The sequence below is a fragment of the Salvelinus fontinalis genome, chromosome 21, assembly GCF_029448725.1.
Source record: "Salvelinus fontinalis isolate EN_2023a chromosome 21, ASM2944872v1, whole genome shotgun sequence".
Lineage (NCBI taxonomy): Eukaryota > Metazoa > Chordata > Actinopteri > Salmoniformes > Salmonidae > Salvelinus > Salvelinus fontinalis.
The window spans coordinates 12,853,071-12,871,453 of record NC_074685.1 but is presented as its reverse complement, the minus strand read 5'-3'; the positions used below and the strand labels follow the sequence as shown (position 1 = coordinate 12,871,453).

At 46.8% G+C, this 18,383-nt stretch overlaps 1 protein-coding gene across 1 annotated transcript in view; it reads right to left on the bottom strand.

The window, feature by feature from the left end:
* Positions 1 to 18,383, bottom strand: part of LOC129818202 (poly(ADP-ribose) glycohydrolase-like) — a 29,561-nt gene that overhangs the window by 9,856 nt on the left and 1,322 nt on the right. Inside the window, exons 2-4 of the mRNA XM_055873913.1 lie at positions 15,021 to 15,104; positions 480 to 713; positions 234 to 393 (exon numbers count right to left, since the gene is read on the bottom strand). Coding sequence (XP_055729888.1) covers positions 234 to 393; positions 480 to 713; positions 15,021 to 15,104 — 478 coding nt within the window. The remainder of the gene's footprint in view (positions 1 to 233; positions 394 to 479; positions 714 to 15,020; positions 15,105 to 18,383) is intronic.

Sequence of the window (18,383 nt, the reverse complement as noted above, 5' to 3'; positions counted from 1 at the left end):
AATTTGGTTCATGAGCAGCAGTAATATGACAGAAATAGTTCATTCAATAGTTAAGAAAGGTAAGAGATTTTGTATTTAAATAAAGGGCTTCATTAACACAGGCAGCCCAATTCCGATCTTTTGGACAATTATTGGCAAACGATCTGATCTGATTGGTCAAAAGACAAATCATTGGGAAAAAGATCAGATTTGGGCCACCTGTATACCTCGCAGATTTAGTATTTCCAACCCACCTGTAGTGGAGATCTTGGTCCATTCTCCTTTAAGGAGGTCTTCTACTTTCACTCTCAGCTCAGACACTGACTTATTCACATCTCCAAAGTACTGAAGAGGACAGACAATGATGCTGGGCAAGTCTGAAGATACACTGGGACTTGAGAGAGATTGATAACTCTGGACAGAGAGAGAGAGAGAGAGATTTACATCACTGTAACTTCATATTCATATCATGTATAGGCCTAACAAGGCAGTATAGTCACCTGAAGGAAATGGATGTGATCCTCTGTGTGTGAGAGTTGCTCCAGCTCAGCATCTCTCCTCTTCAGCTCAACTATCTCCTGTTCCAGTTGCTCCAGTAGACCTTCAGCTCGACTCACTTCAGCCTTCTCCTGGGCTCTGATCAGCTCCTTCACCTCAGAGCGCCTTTCCTCCATGGAGCGGATCAGCTCAGTAAAGATACTCTCACTGTCATCCACTGCTGCATTTGCAGAACGCTGTTAGGAGAGAGAGAGGAGGCTCCTTGTCAAAAAATATATTCCCACTCTAACTGGGAACCCAGACAGACTGTTCCCTACAGTGGGACTCAGACAGTGGGACTGGAGAGAGGCTGTTCTCTCTCTTTCTGTCTCTCTCTCTCTCTGCATGCTGGGAGTGTTTGGTGCATGCTGGGAATTGTATGAGTGAGTGCTGTGTAGAGTTAGATATCCTGGTGTTTCTTTTAGGTTTCCTTTTCTTGGTGGTATCTTTTTTCTTTCTTCCTCTGCATGATTAAGGTTATCATTATTTCTATTTAGTTGTGGTAGAATTAAGTATATTGTTTTTCGTGTCGAAATTACCCTGGCTTTGGCGGGGATGGCGACCCACATAGGGACGCCGTCCCTGTCACTGCGGCACGGCTTTAGGTGTGTTACTGAAGCTACTGTCACTGTGGAGGAGTTTCTGGTCGCCGTAGGAGAGAAGGTAGGATATGAGAATGTTGCTTATGCGTCACAGATGAATAAAGCGGTGGTGGTTTTTCTTAAAGAAGAGCGTCTTGTTGATCGTATGGTTGAGCATGGCGTACTTCTTAAAGGAATGTTTATTCAAGTTACACCGTTTTTTTCTCCGTCAAAAAGGGTAACGATTTCAAATATACCGCCGTTTATTCCCAATGAGCTATTGGAGCGCGAGTTATTGCCGTTTGGGAAGTTTGCAATTTCAATTAAGGTTGTTCCGTTGGGTTGCAAACACCCGGCGTTGAAACAGGTTATGTCGTTTCGGCGACAGGTATTTATGTTTTTGGACTCACCGGAACAGACTTTAGAGTTATCGTTTAAAGTCAAGTATGACAATAGACTGTATATGGCTTATGCTAGTACGGGTAGTCAACGGTGTTTTGAGTGTGGTGATGTTGGCCATAAGCGACATGCTTGCCCGAAAAGGGAGAAGGCAGAGGGAGGGGCGCAGGTGGTCATCGTAACGCCTGGGCCCACTGATGTAGGGAGAGGTGGGCCGACAGTGGTTGAGCAGCCACAAGCACCTGTTGCTGAGGAACAAGTTGTCCGTGTTGAGGGCACAGAGTTGCAACTTGTACCAGAGGGAAATGTTATGCAGCAGAAAAATATTGTTGCAGAAGGTAAGGATGGATCTGAAGAGCCAGTTCCTCAGACTGGTGAGGAGTTGCCCAGTACGAGTGCTGTGGTACAGGAGGGGGTTCATCTGGAGCTAATCTCCCAGGTAGTGGAGGAGTTGCCCACTATGAGTAATGGAGTACAGGAGGGGGTTCATGTGGAGCTAATCTCCCAGGTAGTGGAGGAGATGCCCACTATGAGTAATGGGGTACAGGAGGGGGTTCAGGTGGGGCTAATCTCCCAGGTAGTGGAGGAGATGCCCACTATGAGTAATGGAGTACAGGAGGGGGTTCATGTGGAGCTAATCTCCCAGGTAGTGGAGGAGATGCCCACTATGAGTAATGGAGTACAGGAGGGGGTTCAGGTGGGGCTAATCTCCCAGGTAGTGGAGGAGATGCCCACTATGAGTAATGGAGTAGGTAAGGGGGTTCAGGTGGGGCTAATCTCCCAGGTAGTGGAGGAGATGCCCACTATGAGTAATGGAGTACAGGAGGGGGTTCATGTGGAGCTAATCTCCCAGGTAGTGGAGGAGATGCCCACTATGAGTAATGGGGTACAGGAGGGGGTTCAGGTGGGGCTAATCTCCCAGGTAGTGGAGGAGATGCCCACTATGAGTAATGGAGTACAGGAGGGGGTTCATGTGGAGCTAATCTCCCAGGTAGTGGAGGAGATGCCCACTATGAGTAATGGAGTAGGTGAGGGGGTTCAGGTGGGGCTAATCTCCCAGGTAGTGGAGGAGATGCCCACTATGAGTAATGGAGTAGGTAAGGGGGTTCAGGTGGGGCTAATCTCCCAGGTAGTGGAGGAGATGCCCACTATGAGTAATGGAGTAGGTGAGGGGGTTCAGGTGGGGCTAGTCTCTCAGGTAGTGGAGGAGATGCCTGGTACGAGTGATGGGGTGCAAGTGGGGAGTGTTGAGAGGGATGTGGTAGAGGGGAGTCAGGGGTCTGTGGCCTCAGCTGAGGAGGATCAGGAGAATGATATGGATATCTCTCCTGATATGATAGCAGCTGATGAAGACTACATTTACAGTCTAGTGGAGGTAAATGGGTTCCTGGATCAGACTTTAGGGAAATCTGTCAAATTGGAAGATTTATTTGATGTTGATAAGTTTGTGGGGTCAGCTGTGATGTTACAGAAGACGGTGGGGTTAGACCAGCTGAGTGATAAGAAGCATTTTCGCTTGAGGAAATTTGTTACTGCTGTCACAGCAGCAAAAGGTATTGGAAAATGTGGTCAGGTCTCTAGAGTAGGGGGCAGCATTGGGAATTTTGGATGAAAGCGTGCCCAAATTAAACTGCCTGCTACTCAGCCATAAAGCTAGAATATGCATATAATTAGTAGATTTGGATACAAAACGCTCTGAAGTTTCTAAAACTGTTTTAATGATGTATGTGAGTATAACAGAACTCATATGGCAGGCAAAAACCGGAGAAAAATCCAACCAGGAAGTGGGAAATCTGAGGTTTGTAGTTTTTCAACTCTTTGCCTATCGAATACACAGTGTCTATGGGGTCATATTGCACTTCCTAAGGCTTCCACTAGATGTCAACAGTCTTTAGAACCATGTTTAATGCTTCTACTGTGAAGTGGGGGCGAATGAGAGGGGATTGAGTCAGAGGTCTGCCAGAGAGCCACGAGCTGAACATGCGCGTTCACGTGATAGTTATCTTGCGTTCCATTGCATTTCTGAAGACAAAGGAATTATCCGGTTGGAACATTATTGAAGATTTATGTTAAAAACATCCTAAAGATTGATTCTATACATCGTTTGACATGATTCTACGGACTGTAATGGAACTTTTGGACTTTTCGTCTGCACCTAGTGATCGCGCCTCATGAATTTTGATTACTGGGCTAAACGCGCTAACAAAAAGGAGGTATTTGGACATAAATGATGGACATTATCGAACAAAACAAACATTTCTTGTGGAACTGGGATTCCTGGGAGTGCATTCTGATGAAGGTCATCAAAGGTAAGTGAATATTTATAATGCTATTTCCGACTTCTGTTGACTACACAACATGGCGGATATCTGTTTGGGTTGTTTGGGCTCTGAGCGCTGTACTCAGATTATTGCATGGTGTGCTTTTTCCGTTAAGTTTTTTTTAAATCTGACACAGCGGTTGCATTAAGGAGAAGTGGATCTAAAACCCCATGCGTAACAGTTGTATCTTTTAGCAATGTTTATTATGAGTATTTCTGTAAATTGATGTGGCTCTGCAAAATCACCGGATGTTTTGGAACTATTGAACATAACGCGCCAATGTAAACTGAGATTTTTGGATATAAATATGAACTTTACCGAACAAAATATACATGTATTGTGTAACATGAAGTCCTATGAGTGTCATCTGATCATCAAAGGTTAGTGATTAATTGTATCTCTATTTCTGCTTTTTGTGACTCCTCTCTTTGGCTGAAAAAATGGCTGTGTTTTTCTGTGACTTGGCTCTGACCTAACATAATCGTTTGGTGTGCTTTCGTCGTAAACCCCTTTTGAAATTGGACACTGTGGCTGGATTTACAACAAGTGTATCTTTAAAATGGTGTAAAATACTTATATTTTTGAGGAATTTTAATTATGGGATTTCTGTTGTTTTGAATTTGGCGCCCTGCAGTTTCACTGGCTGTTGACGAGGTGGGACGCTACCGTCCCACATACCCTAGTGAGGTTTTAAGAGAAAATTAAAACAATGATGATGATTATGCCTCATAGGGTGTCTTTTCCTCTTTGGTTTCTCTGTGGTTTCTTCTGCTTTTCCTTTCTCTTTTTTATATGGAGGTACTAAGCGTAGGTTCTGTCAATATTAATGGGGGAAGGGACAGGAATAAGAGGGCTTGGGTATTAGAAGTAATAAAACAGAAAAGGCTTAATATAGTTTTTCTACAGGAGATACATAGTGATGAGGCTAATGAGGTTGACTGGGGTATGTGATGGGATATACTCAGTCATGGTACTAATTTCAGTGCTGGGGTGGCAATCTTGTTTTCCTCAGGCTTAGGGGTGACTGTGATATCTACAACAGAGATTGTCAAGGGTCGGGTTTTATTGGTCAAGGCGGATGTTATGTTTTTTATTTTTTTTATTTATTTTTATGTTTATGCTCCTAATGAGGGTACAGAGTGTATTGCTGTATTTGATAAAATAAAGGAAACCTTAAGACAGTGTGACCAAGAGGGGTGTATGGTTTTAGGGGGGGACTGGAACTGTACAGTGGATCACACTGCTGAAGAACCTCACCTGCGGTCAGCAACTTGTCTGTCTGGTTTATTAACTGAGTTTGAGCTTTCTGATGTGTGGAGAGTAAGGAATGTAAAAGTTAGGCAGTACACATGGCTAAAAGTTAATGAAGGTTGTGTCAGTGCAGCAAGGTTAGACAGGTTGTCTGTATCTGAGCACTACTGTAGTATGGTAGGAAGGTGTGACATCACTCCTGTGGGTTTCTCTGATCATCATATTGTTACTGTTGATATTCACTTATCCTGTCCACGAAGGTCATCACCTTACTGGTATTTTAATGTTAAATTGTTACATGATGTCATGTTTTGTGAAAGGTTTTGTTGTTTTGGGGAAAATGGAGGGTTATCAAAGGGAATTTTGAGTCCTTGAGACAATGGACATAAATTCAAACCAAACCAAGGTGGCTTAGCAGGTCAGACGTATTTTTCCGTGTTGTCGTGTCGTGTCCTGTATATATATATATTTACACCTTTTCTTCACATATCTTTTATTTATTTTATTATCCAAGAACTCAACTACAAAAGCTTTCCTGCAAAAGCTTTCCTGCAACCCGCTTCACCAATTACAATAAGTACTATTTACCTCAATCTGAAAATCCATCGTGGAAGATAGCCAGGGGCTAATTCAGAAGCTAGCCTGAAAGCTAATCCAGAAGCTACTCCGATAGCTAGCCAGAAGCTAATCTGTAGCTGCCCCGAAATTAGCCGGTTTGCTGGCTAGCGTTGGTGTTTCAGCTGCCCACGTTTTTGCGGTCATCAGCTATTCCTCTAGCTCGATAATCTACCGGCACTTTTGTGCAACGCGACTCGGACCGGAGCATTCCGGGACTTTTTTTCTCTCAGTTTCCCCGGATTCCAACCGCAGCCTCTGGACACGTGCACCTTGATTTCGCAGCTAGCTAGCTGCATACCGTGTGACTATTGGCTTACGTCGACCCCGGAGCTAACTCAAATCATGCTGGAGCTAGCCAGCTGAGGAGTTCCATCACCATCCGGACCCGCTTCTTTGTTGCTGCTGCAGATACGGAACCCCACCGGGCCTTCACGACTGACTGCCGACGTTATCTGCCCGAGGGATTTATCCAACCGGCACCTCCGTCCCGGCGTTACCTGAACGCTCATCTGAGGCCCGCTAATCGTTAGCTGTCTTATCGGCTGCTATCTGAACAAAACCCCACTACACGGAACCTACCGACGGAAACGCACGAGGTATCTACAAACAGACCTCCATCCTATGCTGCTACCGATAGCCATATACCCGGCCAGCTGTCTGGATCGCCACGACCCCAACCAACCTCTACTCACTGGACCCTTATTTATCACTTGATTAAGCTTGCCTCTCCTTAATGTAAATATGCCTTGTCCATTGCTGTTCTGGTTAGTGTTTATTGGCTTATTTCACTGTAGAGATTCTAGCCCTGCTCTCTATACCATATCCAACCCTGCAGTTCCACCACCCACATATGCGATGACATCACCTGGTTTCAATGATGTTTCTAGAGACAAGATCTCTCTCATCATCACTCAATACCTAGGTTTACCTCCACTGTATTCACATCCTACCATACCTTTGTCTGTACATTATTCCTTTAAACTATTTTATCGCCCCCAGAAACTTCCTTTTACTCTCTGCTCTGGTAGCTCTAGGCGACCAATTCTCATAGCTTTTAGCCGTACCATTATCCTACTTCTCCTCTGTTCCTCTGGTGATGTAGAGGTGAATCCAGGCCCTGCAGTACCTGGCTCCACTCCTATTCCCCAGGCGCTCTCTTTTGATGACTTCTGTAACCGTAATAGCCTTGGCTTCATGCATGTTAACATTAGGAGCCTCCTCCCTAAGTTTGTTCTGTTCACTGCTTTAGCACACTCTACCAACCCGGATGTTTTAGCCGTGTCTGAATCCTGGCTTAGAAAGACCACCAAAAATTCAGACATTTTTATCCCCAATTACAATATTTTCAGACAAGATAGAACGGCCAAAGGGGGCGGTGTTGCAATCTACTGCAAAGACTGCCTGCAGAGTTCTGTTATACTATCCAGGTCTGTTCCCAAACAATTTGAACTTCTACTTTTAAAAATCCACCTCTCTAAAAACAAGTCTCTCACCGTTGCCGCCTGCTATAGACCACCCTCTGCCCCCAGCTGTGCTCTGGACACTATATGTGAACTGATTGCCCCCCATCTATCTTCAGAGCTCGTGCTGCTAGGTGACCTAAATTTGAACATGCTCAACACCCCAGCCACCCTACAATCTAAGCTTGATGCCCTCAATCTCACACAAATTATTAATGAACCTACCAGGTACCACCCTAATTCCGTAAACACGGGTACCCTCATAGATATCATCCTAACAAACTTGCCCTCCAAATACACCTCTGCTGTTTTTAACCAAGATCTCAGCGATCACTGCCTCATTGCCTGCATCCATAATGGGTCAGCGGTCAAACGACCTCCACTCATCACTGTCAAACGCTCCCTGAAACACTTCAGCGAGCAGGCCTTCCTAATTGACCTGGCCGGGGTATCCTGGAAGGATATTGATCTCATCCCGTCAGTAGAGGATGCCTGGTCATTTTTTAAAAATGCCTTCCTCACCATCTTGAATAAGCATGCCCCATTCAAGAAATGTAGAACCAGGAACAGATATAGCCCTTGGTTCTCTCCTGACCTGACTGCCCTTAACCAACAGAAAAACATCCTATGGCGTTCTGCATTAGCATCGAACAGCCCCCGTGATATGCAACTTTTCAGGGAAGCCAGAAACCAATATACACAGGCAGTTAGAACAGCCAAGGCTAGCTTTTTCAAGCAGAAATTTGCTTCCTGCAACACAAATTCAAAAAAGTTCTGGGACACCGTAAAGTCCATGGAGAATAAGAACACCTCCTCCCAGCTTCCAACCGCCCTGAAGATAGGAAACACTGTCACCACCGACAAATCCACTATAATTGAGAATTTCAATAAGCATTTTTCTACGGCTGGCCATGCTTTCCACCTGGCTACCCCTACCCGGGACAACAGCACTGCCCTCCCCTCTGCTACTCGCCCAAGCCTTCCCCATTTCTCTTTCTCCCAAATACAGTCAGCTGATGTTCTTAATGAGCTGCAAAATCTGGACCCTTACAAATCAGCCGGGCTAGATAATCTGGACCCTTTCTTTCTAAAACTATCTGCTGAAATTGTTGCCACCCCTATTACTAGCCTCTTCAACCTCTCTTTCGTGTCGTCTGAGATACCCAAAGATTGGAAAGCAGCTGCGGTTATCCCCCTCTTCAAAGGGGGGGACACCCTTGACCCTAACTGCTACAGACCTATATCTATCCTACCCTGCCTTTCTAAGGTCTTCGAAAGCCAAGTCAACAAACAGATTACCGACCATTTCGAATCACACCACACCTTCTCCGCTATGCAATCTGGTTTCAGAGCTGGTCATGGGTGCACCTCAGCCACGCTCAAGGTCATAAACGATATCGTAACCGCCATCGATAGGAAACAATACTGTGCAGCCGTATTCATTGACCTGGCCAAGGCTTTTGACTCTGTCAATCACCACATCCTCATTGGCAGACTCGACAGCCTTGGTTTCTCTAATGATTGCCTCGCCTGGTTCACCAACTACTTCTCTGATAGAGTTCAGTGTGTCAAATCGGAGGGTCTGTTGTCCGGGCCTCTGGCAGTCTCTATGGGGGTGCCACAGGGTTCAATTCTTGGACCGACTCTCTTCTCTGTTTACATCAATGATGTCGCTCTTGCTGCTGGTGATTCTCTGATCCACCTCTACGCAGACGACACTATTCTGTATACTTCTGGCCCTTCTTTTGACACTGTGTTAACAACCCTCCAGGCGAGCTTCAATGCCATACAACTCTCCTTCCGTGGCCTCCAACTGCTCTTAAATACAAGTAAAACCAAATGCATGCTCTTCAACCGATCGCTGCCTGCTCCGGCCCGCCTGTCCAACATCACTACTTTGGACGGCTCTGACTTAGAATATGTGGACAACTACAAATACCTAGGTGTCTGGTTAGACTGTAAACTCTCCTTCCAGACCCACATCAAACATCTCCAATCCAAAGTCAAATCTAGAATTGGCTTCCTATTCCGCAACAAAGCATCCTTTACTCATGCTGCCAAACATACCCTTGTAAAACTGACCATCCTACCAATCCTCGACTTCGGTGATGTCATTTACAAAATAGCCTCCAAAACCCTACTCAATAAATTGGATGCAGTCTATCACAGTGCCATCCGTTTTGTCACCAAAGCCCCATATACTACCCACCACTGCGACCTGTACACTCTCGTTGGCTGGCCCTCGCTTCATACTCGTCGCCAAACCCATTGGTTCCAGGTCATCTACAAGACCCTGCTAGGTAAAGTCCCCCCTTATCTCAGCTCGCTGGTCACCATAGCAGCACCTACCCGTAGCACGCGCTCCAGCAGGTATATCTCTCTAGTCACCCCCAAAACCAATTCTTCCTTTGGACGCCTCTCCTTCCAGTTCTCTGCTGCCAATGACTGGAACGAACTACAAAAATCTCTGAAACTGGAAACACCTATCTCCCTCACTAGCTTTAAGCACCAGCTGTCAGAGCAGCTCATAGATTACTGCACCTGTACATAACCCATCTACAATTTAGCCCAAACAACTACCTCTTTACCTACTGTATTTATTTATTAATTTATTTTGCTCCTTTGCACCCCATTATTTCTGTCTCTACTTTGCACTTTCTTCCAATGCAAACCAACCATTCCAGTGTTTTTTTTAGTTTTTATTTTACTTGCTGTGTTGTACTCACTTCGCCTCCATGGCCTTTTTATATTTTTATTTATTTATACATATATCTGTTTGCCTTCACCCCCCTTATCTCACCTCACTTGCTCACATTGTATATACTGTAGACTTATTTTTTCACTGTATTATTGACTATATGTTTGTTTTTACTCCATGTGTAACTATGTGTTGTTGTATGTGTCGAACTGCTTTGCTTTATCTTGGCCAGGTCGCAATTGTAAATGAGAACGTGTTCTCAATTTGCCTACCTGGTTAAATAAAGGTTAAATAAAAAAAATAAAAAAAATGGTGGGAGGTTGGGAAGGCCCAAATACGATTGATTGTTTTGTCAACAGTATACGGCTCTGTCTCGTATTGAAATTAAAGAGACTATCAGGGCCCTTGAACAGGACATCAAATCTATTGAATTGAAGTTGCTCACTCAGAATGATCCCGGACTAATGAACATACAGGACAAGAGACATGAACTGAGGTCGTTTTTACATGAAAGAGTGAAGGGTGCCTTGATTAGGTCTCGTTTTGCTGCCCTCAAGGATATGGATGCTCCTAACCTAGGACAGTCGACATTGCAACGTAAACAGATGGTCTGCCTTCGTCTCCCTGATGGGAAGGTGACCACGGATGACAGTGAAATGCGCCAACATGCCGTGAATTTTTACTTTGCCCTCTATAAGGCGGAGGATTGTGATTCTTTGTGTACTGAACAGTTGTTACACGCTCTTTCTCAATTGGGACCAGAGCGGAGAGTTGCTTTGGACTCTGACTTTACTCTGCAGGAGCTGTCCACCGCAGTTATGCAGCTCTCATCAGGCCGAGCCCTTGGCATCGATGGTTTACCATCTGAGTTCTATAAGCACTTTTGGGGGTCTATTGGGGAGGATTTTTATGAAGTGGTGTGTGAATCCTTTCATGAGGGTTCTCTTCCTGTATCCTATCAACATGCTGTGCTTTCATTGTTGCCCTGAAAAAGGGGGATTTGGCTCTTATAAAAAATTGCTGACCTGTTGCATTGCTGTGCGCAGAATATAAATTGTATTTAAATGTCTCTCAAACAGGTTGAAAGAGTATCTGGGGCTGTTAGTCCACAAGGACCAGTCCTACTGTGTACCTGGCCATTCTGTTGTTGATAACTTGTTTCTAATAAGAGATGTTTTAGACATTTGTAAACTGTCTGATGTGAATGTGGGTTTACTTTCTTTGGATCAGGAGAAGGCTTTTGACCGTGTGGACCACCAGTACTTGTTCAAGACAATAAAGCCTTTGGGTTTGGGGATGTTTTTCTGTCTTGGATGAGTTTACTGTATGCTGGGGCCTCGTGTATGGTGAAGGTGGGGGGTGGTTTGAGGTGCCCCATCCCCGTCCAAAGGAGTATCAGGCAGGGATGCCCAATTTCAGGACAGTTATATTGTCTGGCAATTGAACCAATGCTTTGTTTTTTAAGAGCGAGGCTTACTGGTTTCTCTGTCCTAGGAGTAATGAAGGGTCCCACGATAGCACTGTCTGCGTATGCAGATGATGTGACAGTTTTTATTACAGGGGGTGAAGATGTTAAGGTTCTCGCAAACGCTTTAAAGGTGTATGAGGGGGCCTCCTCAGCTAGAGTCAATTGGGAAAAGAGTGAATCGCTGTGGGCAGGTCAGCTTCAGATAGGGTCCGCTCCACGGTTACCAGGGGGGTTTCAGTTGGGGTCCGCTCCACAGTTACCAGGGGGGCTTCAGTGGGGCAGAGATGGGATGAAGACTTTGTTTTTTTTCTAGGCTCTGATGTATTTCAGAAAAAAAAACTGGGCGGGTGTAGTGGAGAAAGTGTGTGCCAGACTATCAAGATGGAAATGGGTGCTACCCCAGCTGTCTTATAGGAGAAGGGTACTGGTAGCTAATAATCTTGCTGCCTCTACCCTGTGGCACAGATTAATGATTTTACAGCCACCCCCCGGTGTCTGATTACAAGAGCTTCAGAGGACCCTTGTCAATTTCTTCTGGTCTGGACAACACTGGATCAAAGCTGCAGCCCTGTACCTGCCACTGCACGAGGGTGGGCAAGGTCTGGTGGACATTTCTTCCAGGATCATGGCTTTCCGGCTTCAAGCAGCCCAGAGACTGTTGTACAGTGACTGTTCTAGCTGGGTCGACACAGCCTACACATTGATGAGGAGAGCGGGCTGTTTGGGCTTAGACAAGCACATTTTTCTCTTAAAGATGGAGGGGGGTGATTTTGTCTGGTCTGACTCCATCTTATGAGTCTGTTATGCAGGCTTGGAGATTTCTTGTCAAGTCCCATAAGGCCTGCACGCCACCAGGGATGTGGCTTTTTGAAGAGCCTCTTTTTTACAACACTGCCACCCAGTCCCATGCTCTGGGTTCAGCCAGCCTACATTCATGCTTGTTACGTGTGGGGTGTACTAAGCTGGGTCATCTGATGCGGAGCAGGAGCAGATCGTTGGAGGAGCTGGGAGAAAGAGCGGGGATCCTTTGTCTAGTCTGACTCCATCTTATGAGTCTGTTATGCAGGCTTGGAGAGTTCTTGTCAAGTCCCGTAAGGCCGTCACGCCACCAGGGATGTGGCTTTTTGAAGAGCCTCTTTTTTACAACATCTCGCCTACTGAGGAAGGTTGTTGATGAGGTCTGTGATTCCTTGCCAGTACTTCATCTGCAGTATGTGATTGACACTTCCAATTCTGATCGGTGGAAGGAGGGTCTGGATTATGTGTTCCCTGCACTAATTGTTAGTGCTGCGGCGGGGTCATTCGAGGAGGACGTGGGGATGATGCTTTCATTCAATACCCCAGACCTGGGGGGGTTCAAGGTAGTGGGATAGAAGGCCATGTACAAAATTTGTGTAAAAGTGTCCCATGCTTCTTCCCTGGAAGGGGTAAAATCGACAAGGTGGGTGGGTGTGCTTTTTTATTTATTTTTTTACCTTTATTTAACTAGGCAAGTCAGTTAAGAACAAATTCTTATTTTCAATGATGGCCTAGGAACAGTGGGTTAACTGCCTTGTTCAGAGCGAAACATTTTTACCTTGTCAGCTCAGGGATTTGATCTTGCAAGCTTTCGGTTACAAGTCCAACACTCTCACCACTAGGCTACCTGCCGTGTTGGGTACAGGTGCATCCCCAAAAGGTTGTTGGCGGTCTTTATACAAACTGCCTATTGAAAAGAGGACAGCTGACCTCCAATGGAGGATAATACCATTGTCAACTGGCTTTTGATACAGTTGATCATGCTATACTAAGGCAGAGATTGTTGAGTGTAGGTCTTTCGGAGCATGCAGTTGCATGGTTTGCTAACTATCTGTCTGATAGAACTCAGTGCACTCAATTTGATGGGCTTATGTCTGTTAAATTGTCTGTCCTTAATGGTGTGCCCCAAGGCTCTGTACTTGGTCCTCTCTTATTCACTATTTATATAAATGATTTAGACAAAAATGTCCAAAATGCACAACTTCATTTTAATGCTGATAATACTGTTATTTACTGTTGTGCCTCGTCTCTTACAAAAGCTTTCCAGAACTTGCTAACTGCTTTTTATACTGTACAACATACCTTGTGTCAATTGAAGCTTATCCTCAATACTGACAAAACTAAACTAATGGTGTTTTCTAATGCAAGAAATAGACCTCTGAACCTTTCACCTATTACTACCTGTCAGGGCAAGGAGATTGAGGTTGTAACCTCATATAAATATCTTGGAATTCTAATTGATGACGGCTTCTCTTTTAAATTGCATATTCATCAACTTACAAAAAAATTGAAGCTGAAATTGGGATTTTATTTTAGGAGTAAGGCCTGTTTTTCTTTTGAAACCAGAAGGAGGCTAGTATCAGCTACATTTATGCCTTTACTAGACTATGGGGATATTTTATATATGAATGCTTCCGCTCAGTGTTTGAGATCAATTGACACTCTTCACCATGACACACTGAGATTTATTTTAAACTGCAAAACCCTTACGCACCACTGCACTTTGTATACCAGGGTTGGCTGGCCTTCTCTAGTCACTCGTAGGCTCAGTCACTGGTATACTTTTATTTACAAAGCCATTTTGGGTTTACTACCTTTTTATTTGGGAATTTTTATTGTTCAGAATTGTGGTGGGTACTCTCTTCGTTCGCTGGACTTTATCCTGCTAACTGTTCCAAATGTCCGAACTGGATTTGGTAAAAGGGCTTTTATGTACTCTGCGCCATCGTCTTGGAACACCTTACAAAATACTTTTAAACTGGAAGAACTTGTCCCGATTGGTGTTTTTAAATCACTGATGAAGGATTTTGAGGCTGATTCCCTGACCTGTCAATGTTTTTAATTTGCTGTTTTTGATTTTGTTATACTCTTGTGAATTCTATGGTTTTTACTAGATTACTTGTAGTTTTTCATGTTGTCTGTCTGTAATTTTAGTAATGACTTGGTGCTGCCTATCTTGGCCAGGACGCTCTTGAAAAAGAGATTTCAAATCTCAATGAGCCCTTCCTGGTTATATAAAGGTTAAATAAAAAATAAAAACATAAATGGAGCCAAAGCCACCAATATGCATCTGGTACACCTAGATCCGACATTTGGCGAAGGTGTCCATTCTGTGCTGAGTCTGAAGCTCTGGCACATCTGTTCTTACAGTGTCCCAGGTTGGTCGGGATGATTGACCTGATCCCTTCTTGGTTCTCAGCTTTGGGAGAGGTTTTCTCTTCCCAACTGTATATATTTGGGTTAAAGTACAGGTTTAGTCGAAGGGGTGTAGTTATTTTGCTTAATTTTGTGTTAGGGGCAGCAAAATTAGCAATATGGAAGACCCGAAAGAACAGTATTCGGGGACAGGGGTCTGTGGATGTGGTGGGAATGCTGGAGGGAATGTTGGCAGCGAGACTGAGGGTTGAGTTTGCCTATTACAAACTGGTTAACAATATTGATCTGTTTTTGAGTATATGGTGTATTCAGAGGCTGTTATGTTTAGTTACTGTGGAGGAGGAGTTGGAGTTGTGTTTTTAATTGATGTGTAACTATGGTTTTGTATGAGTGCTTATAGTGTTGTGGGCTCCCAGACCCAATAAAGATGATTTAAAACTCAGAACTCTCTCTCTCTCTCGCACTCTCTTTAACTGGTTGACTCGAGGAGGGAAGTGAAATGGTGTGTCTCTTCTGGTCAACAATAATAGTCACCTTAAGAAACTCCACAGCCTGTTGGATCTCCTTCAGCACCTTCTCTCTCTTCTGGACATTCTGCTGACTCATCCCCAGCTGACTCTGTGGAGAAACACTCTTTATTGAGCTACCAAGTTTTATGTGTCCAATAAGTCACAGAAAACTAACAGGATAGAGATGAATCTTGAGAAAGTCCCTTGGGAAAACTATGATCTATGTTGTTTGTTAAAAAAGGCCAGCCATCTAAACCTATTTTCTCACCTACATAACCTGTCAATCACTTAGCAAACAGTTACTACACAGTTGAATGTTTATAGTTTTTACAGTACACAACACAAATCAGAGAGACTGAACATTGGGCTCATGAAAGCTCATTCAGAATTATGTTTTTTTACTTTAGAAAATGCTCATATCCAGAGTGATTTAGATGAGCAATTAGGGTCAAGTGCTTCGCTCAAAGGCGCACTGACAGATTTTTCACCTAGTCGGCTTGGACATTCAAACCAGCAACCTTTCAACGTTATTAACCAGTAGGCTACCTGCCACCCATATTCTGTAACGGCGATCCTCCTCCTCTCCATCTTCGGAAAAGGAGGAGTATTGAGGGAACCAAGGCGCAGCGAAGTTTGAACACATATTTATTAAACAAGACGAAAAAACGAACACGAACTACACTTGAAATGATACAAAATAACAAACGACGTAGACTGACCTAAACATGAGAACTTACATAGACACGAAGAACGCACGAAATGGAAACAGACTACATAAACCGAAACAGTCCCGTGTGGTACGAAATAACATACAGACACGGAAGACAATCACCCACAAACAAACAGTGAGAACGCCCTACCTAAATATGACTCTTAATTAGAGGAAAACGCAAACCACCTGCCTCTAATCAAGAGCCATACCAGGCAACCCAAAACCAACATAGAAACAGATAACATAGACTGCCCACCCAAAACACATGCCCTGACCATAAACACATAAAAAACAACATAAAACAGGTCAGGACCGTTACAGAACCCCCCCCCCTCAAGGTGCGAACGCCGGGCGCACCAGCACAAAGTCCAGGGGAGGGTCTGGGTGGGCAGTTGACCACGGCGGTGGCTCCGGCTCAGAACGCTGTCCCCACACCACCATAGTCACTCCCTGCTTCTGTCTTCCCCTCCCAATGACCACCCTAAAACTCACATCCCCTAAATAAACGGCCAGCACCAGGAGAAGGGGCAGCACCGGGACAAGGGGCAGCACCGGGACAAGGGGCAGCACCGGGACAAGGGGCAGCACCGGGACAAGGGGCAGCACCGGGACAAGGGGCAGCACCGGGACAAGGGGCAGCACCGGGATAAGGGGCAGCACCGGGATAAGGGGCAGCACCGGGACAAGGGGCAGCACCGGGACAAGGGGCAGCACCGGGACAAGGGGCAGCACCGGGACAAGGGGCAGCACCGGGACAAGGGGCAACACCGGGACAAGGGGCAGGTCCCGGCTGATATACTCTGGCAGATCCTGGCTGAGGGACTCTGGCAGGTCTATGCAGACTGACGGCTCTCGACGCTCATGGCAGGCTGACGGCTCTCGACGCTCATGGCAGGCTGACGGCTCTCGACGCTCATGGCGCTCTGACGGCTCTCGACGCTCATGGCGCTCTGACGGCTCTCGACGCTCATGGCGCTCTGACGGCTCTCGACGCTCATGGCGCTCTGACGGCTCTCGACGCTCATGGCGCTCTGACGGCTCTCGACGCTCATGGCGCTCTGACGGCTCTCGACGCTCATGGCGCTCTGACGGCTCTCGACGCTCATGGCTCTCTGACGGCTCTGGCTGCTCATGGCTCTCTGACGGCTCTGGCTGCTCATGGCTCTCTGACGGCTCTGGCTGCTCATGGCTCTCTGACGGCTCTGGCTGCTCATGGCTCTCTGACGGCTCTGGCTGCTCATGGCTCTCTGACGGCTCTGGCTGCTCATGGCTCTCTGACGGCTCTGGCTGCTCATGGCTCGCTGGCGGCTCTGGCAGATCCTGTCTGGTTGGCGGCTCTGGCAGATCCTGTCTGGTTGGCGGCTCTGGCAGATCCTGTCTGGCGGGCGGCTCTGGCAGATCCTGTCTGGCGGGCGGCTCTAGCGGCTCCTGTCTGGCTGACGGCTCTAGCGGCTCCTGTCTGGCTGACGGCTCTGTAGGCTCATGGCAGACGGGCGGCTTTGCAGGCTCATGGCAGACGGGCGGCTTTGCAGGCTCCTGGCAGACGGATGGCTCAGACGGCGCTGGGGAGACGGATGGCTCAGATGGCGCTGGGGAGACGGATGGCTCAGATGGCGCTGGGGAGACGGATGGCTCAGATGGCGCTGGGGAGACGGATGGCTCTGGCCGGATACGGCGCACTGTAGACCTGGTGCGTGGTGCCGGAACTGGAGGCACCGGGCTAAGGATAAGCACCTTCCTACTAGTGCGGGGAGCAGGGACAGGGCACACTGCATTCTCAAAGCCCACTCTATACCTGATGCGAGGTACCGGCACTGGTGACACCGGGCTGAGGACAAGCACATCAGGATTAGTAGGGGGAGAAGATACAGTGTGTTCAGGGCTCTGGAGACGCACAGGTGGCTTAGTGCGTGGTGCCGGAACTGGAGGCACCGGGCTAGATACACGCACTACAGGGAGAGTGCGTGGAGGAGGAACAGGGCTCAGGTTACGCACTGGTAGCCTAGTGCGTAGTGTAGACACTGTAGGTACTAGGCTGGGGCGGGAAGGTGGCGCCGGAAATACCGGACCGTGGAGGCGTACTGGCTCTCTTGAGCATTGAGCCTGCCCAACCTTACCTGGTTGAATGCTCCCGGTTGCCCGACCAGTGCGGGGAGGTGGAATAACCCGCACCGGCCTATGTAGGCGAACCGGGGAAACCATGCGTAAGGCAGGTGCCATGTATGCCGGCCCGAGGAGACGCACTGGAGACCGGACGCGTTGAGCCGGCCTCATGACACCTGGCTCAATACCCAATCTAGCCCTACCAGTGCGGGGAGGTGGAATAACCCGCACTGGGCTATGCACTCGTACAGGAGACACCGTGCGCTCTACTGCGTAACACGGCGCCTGCCCGTACTCCCGCTCTCCACGGTAAGCCTGGGAAGTGGGCGCAGGTCTCCTACCTGCCCTTGGCCCACTACCTCCTAGCCACCCCCCAAGAAATTTTTGGGAGTTACTTACGGGCTTTTTGGGCTTCCGTGCCAGACGCGTTCCCTCATAGCTCCGGTTCCTCTCTCCGGTAGCCTCTGCTCTCCTCAGTGCCTCCAGCTGTTCCCATGGGAGGCGATCCCTACCAGCCAGGATCTCCTCCCATGTGTAGCAACCCTTTCCGTCCAATACATCGTCCCATGTCCA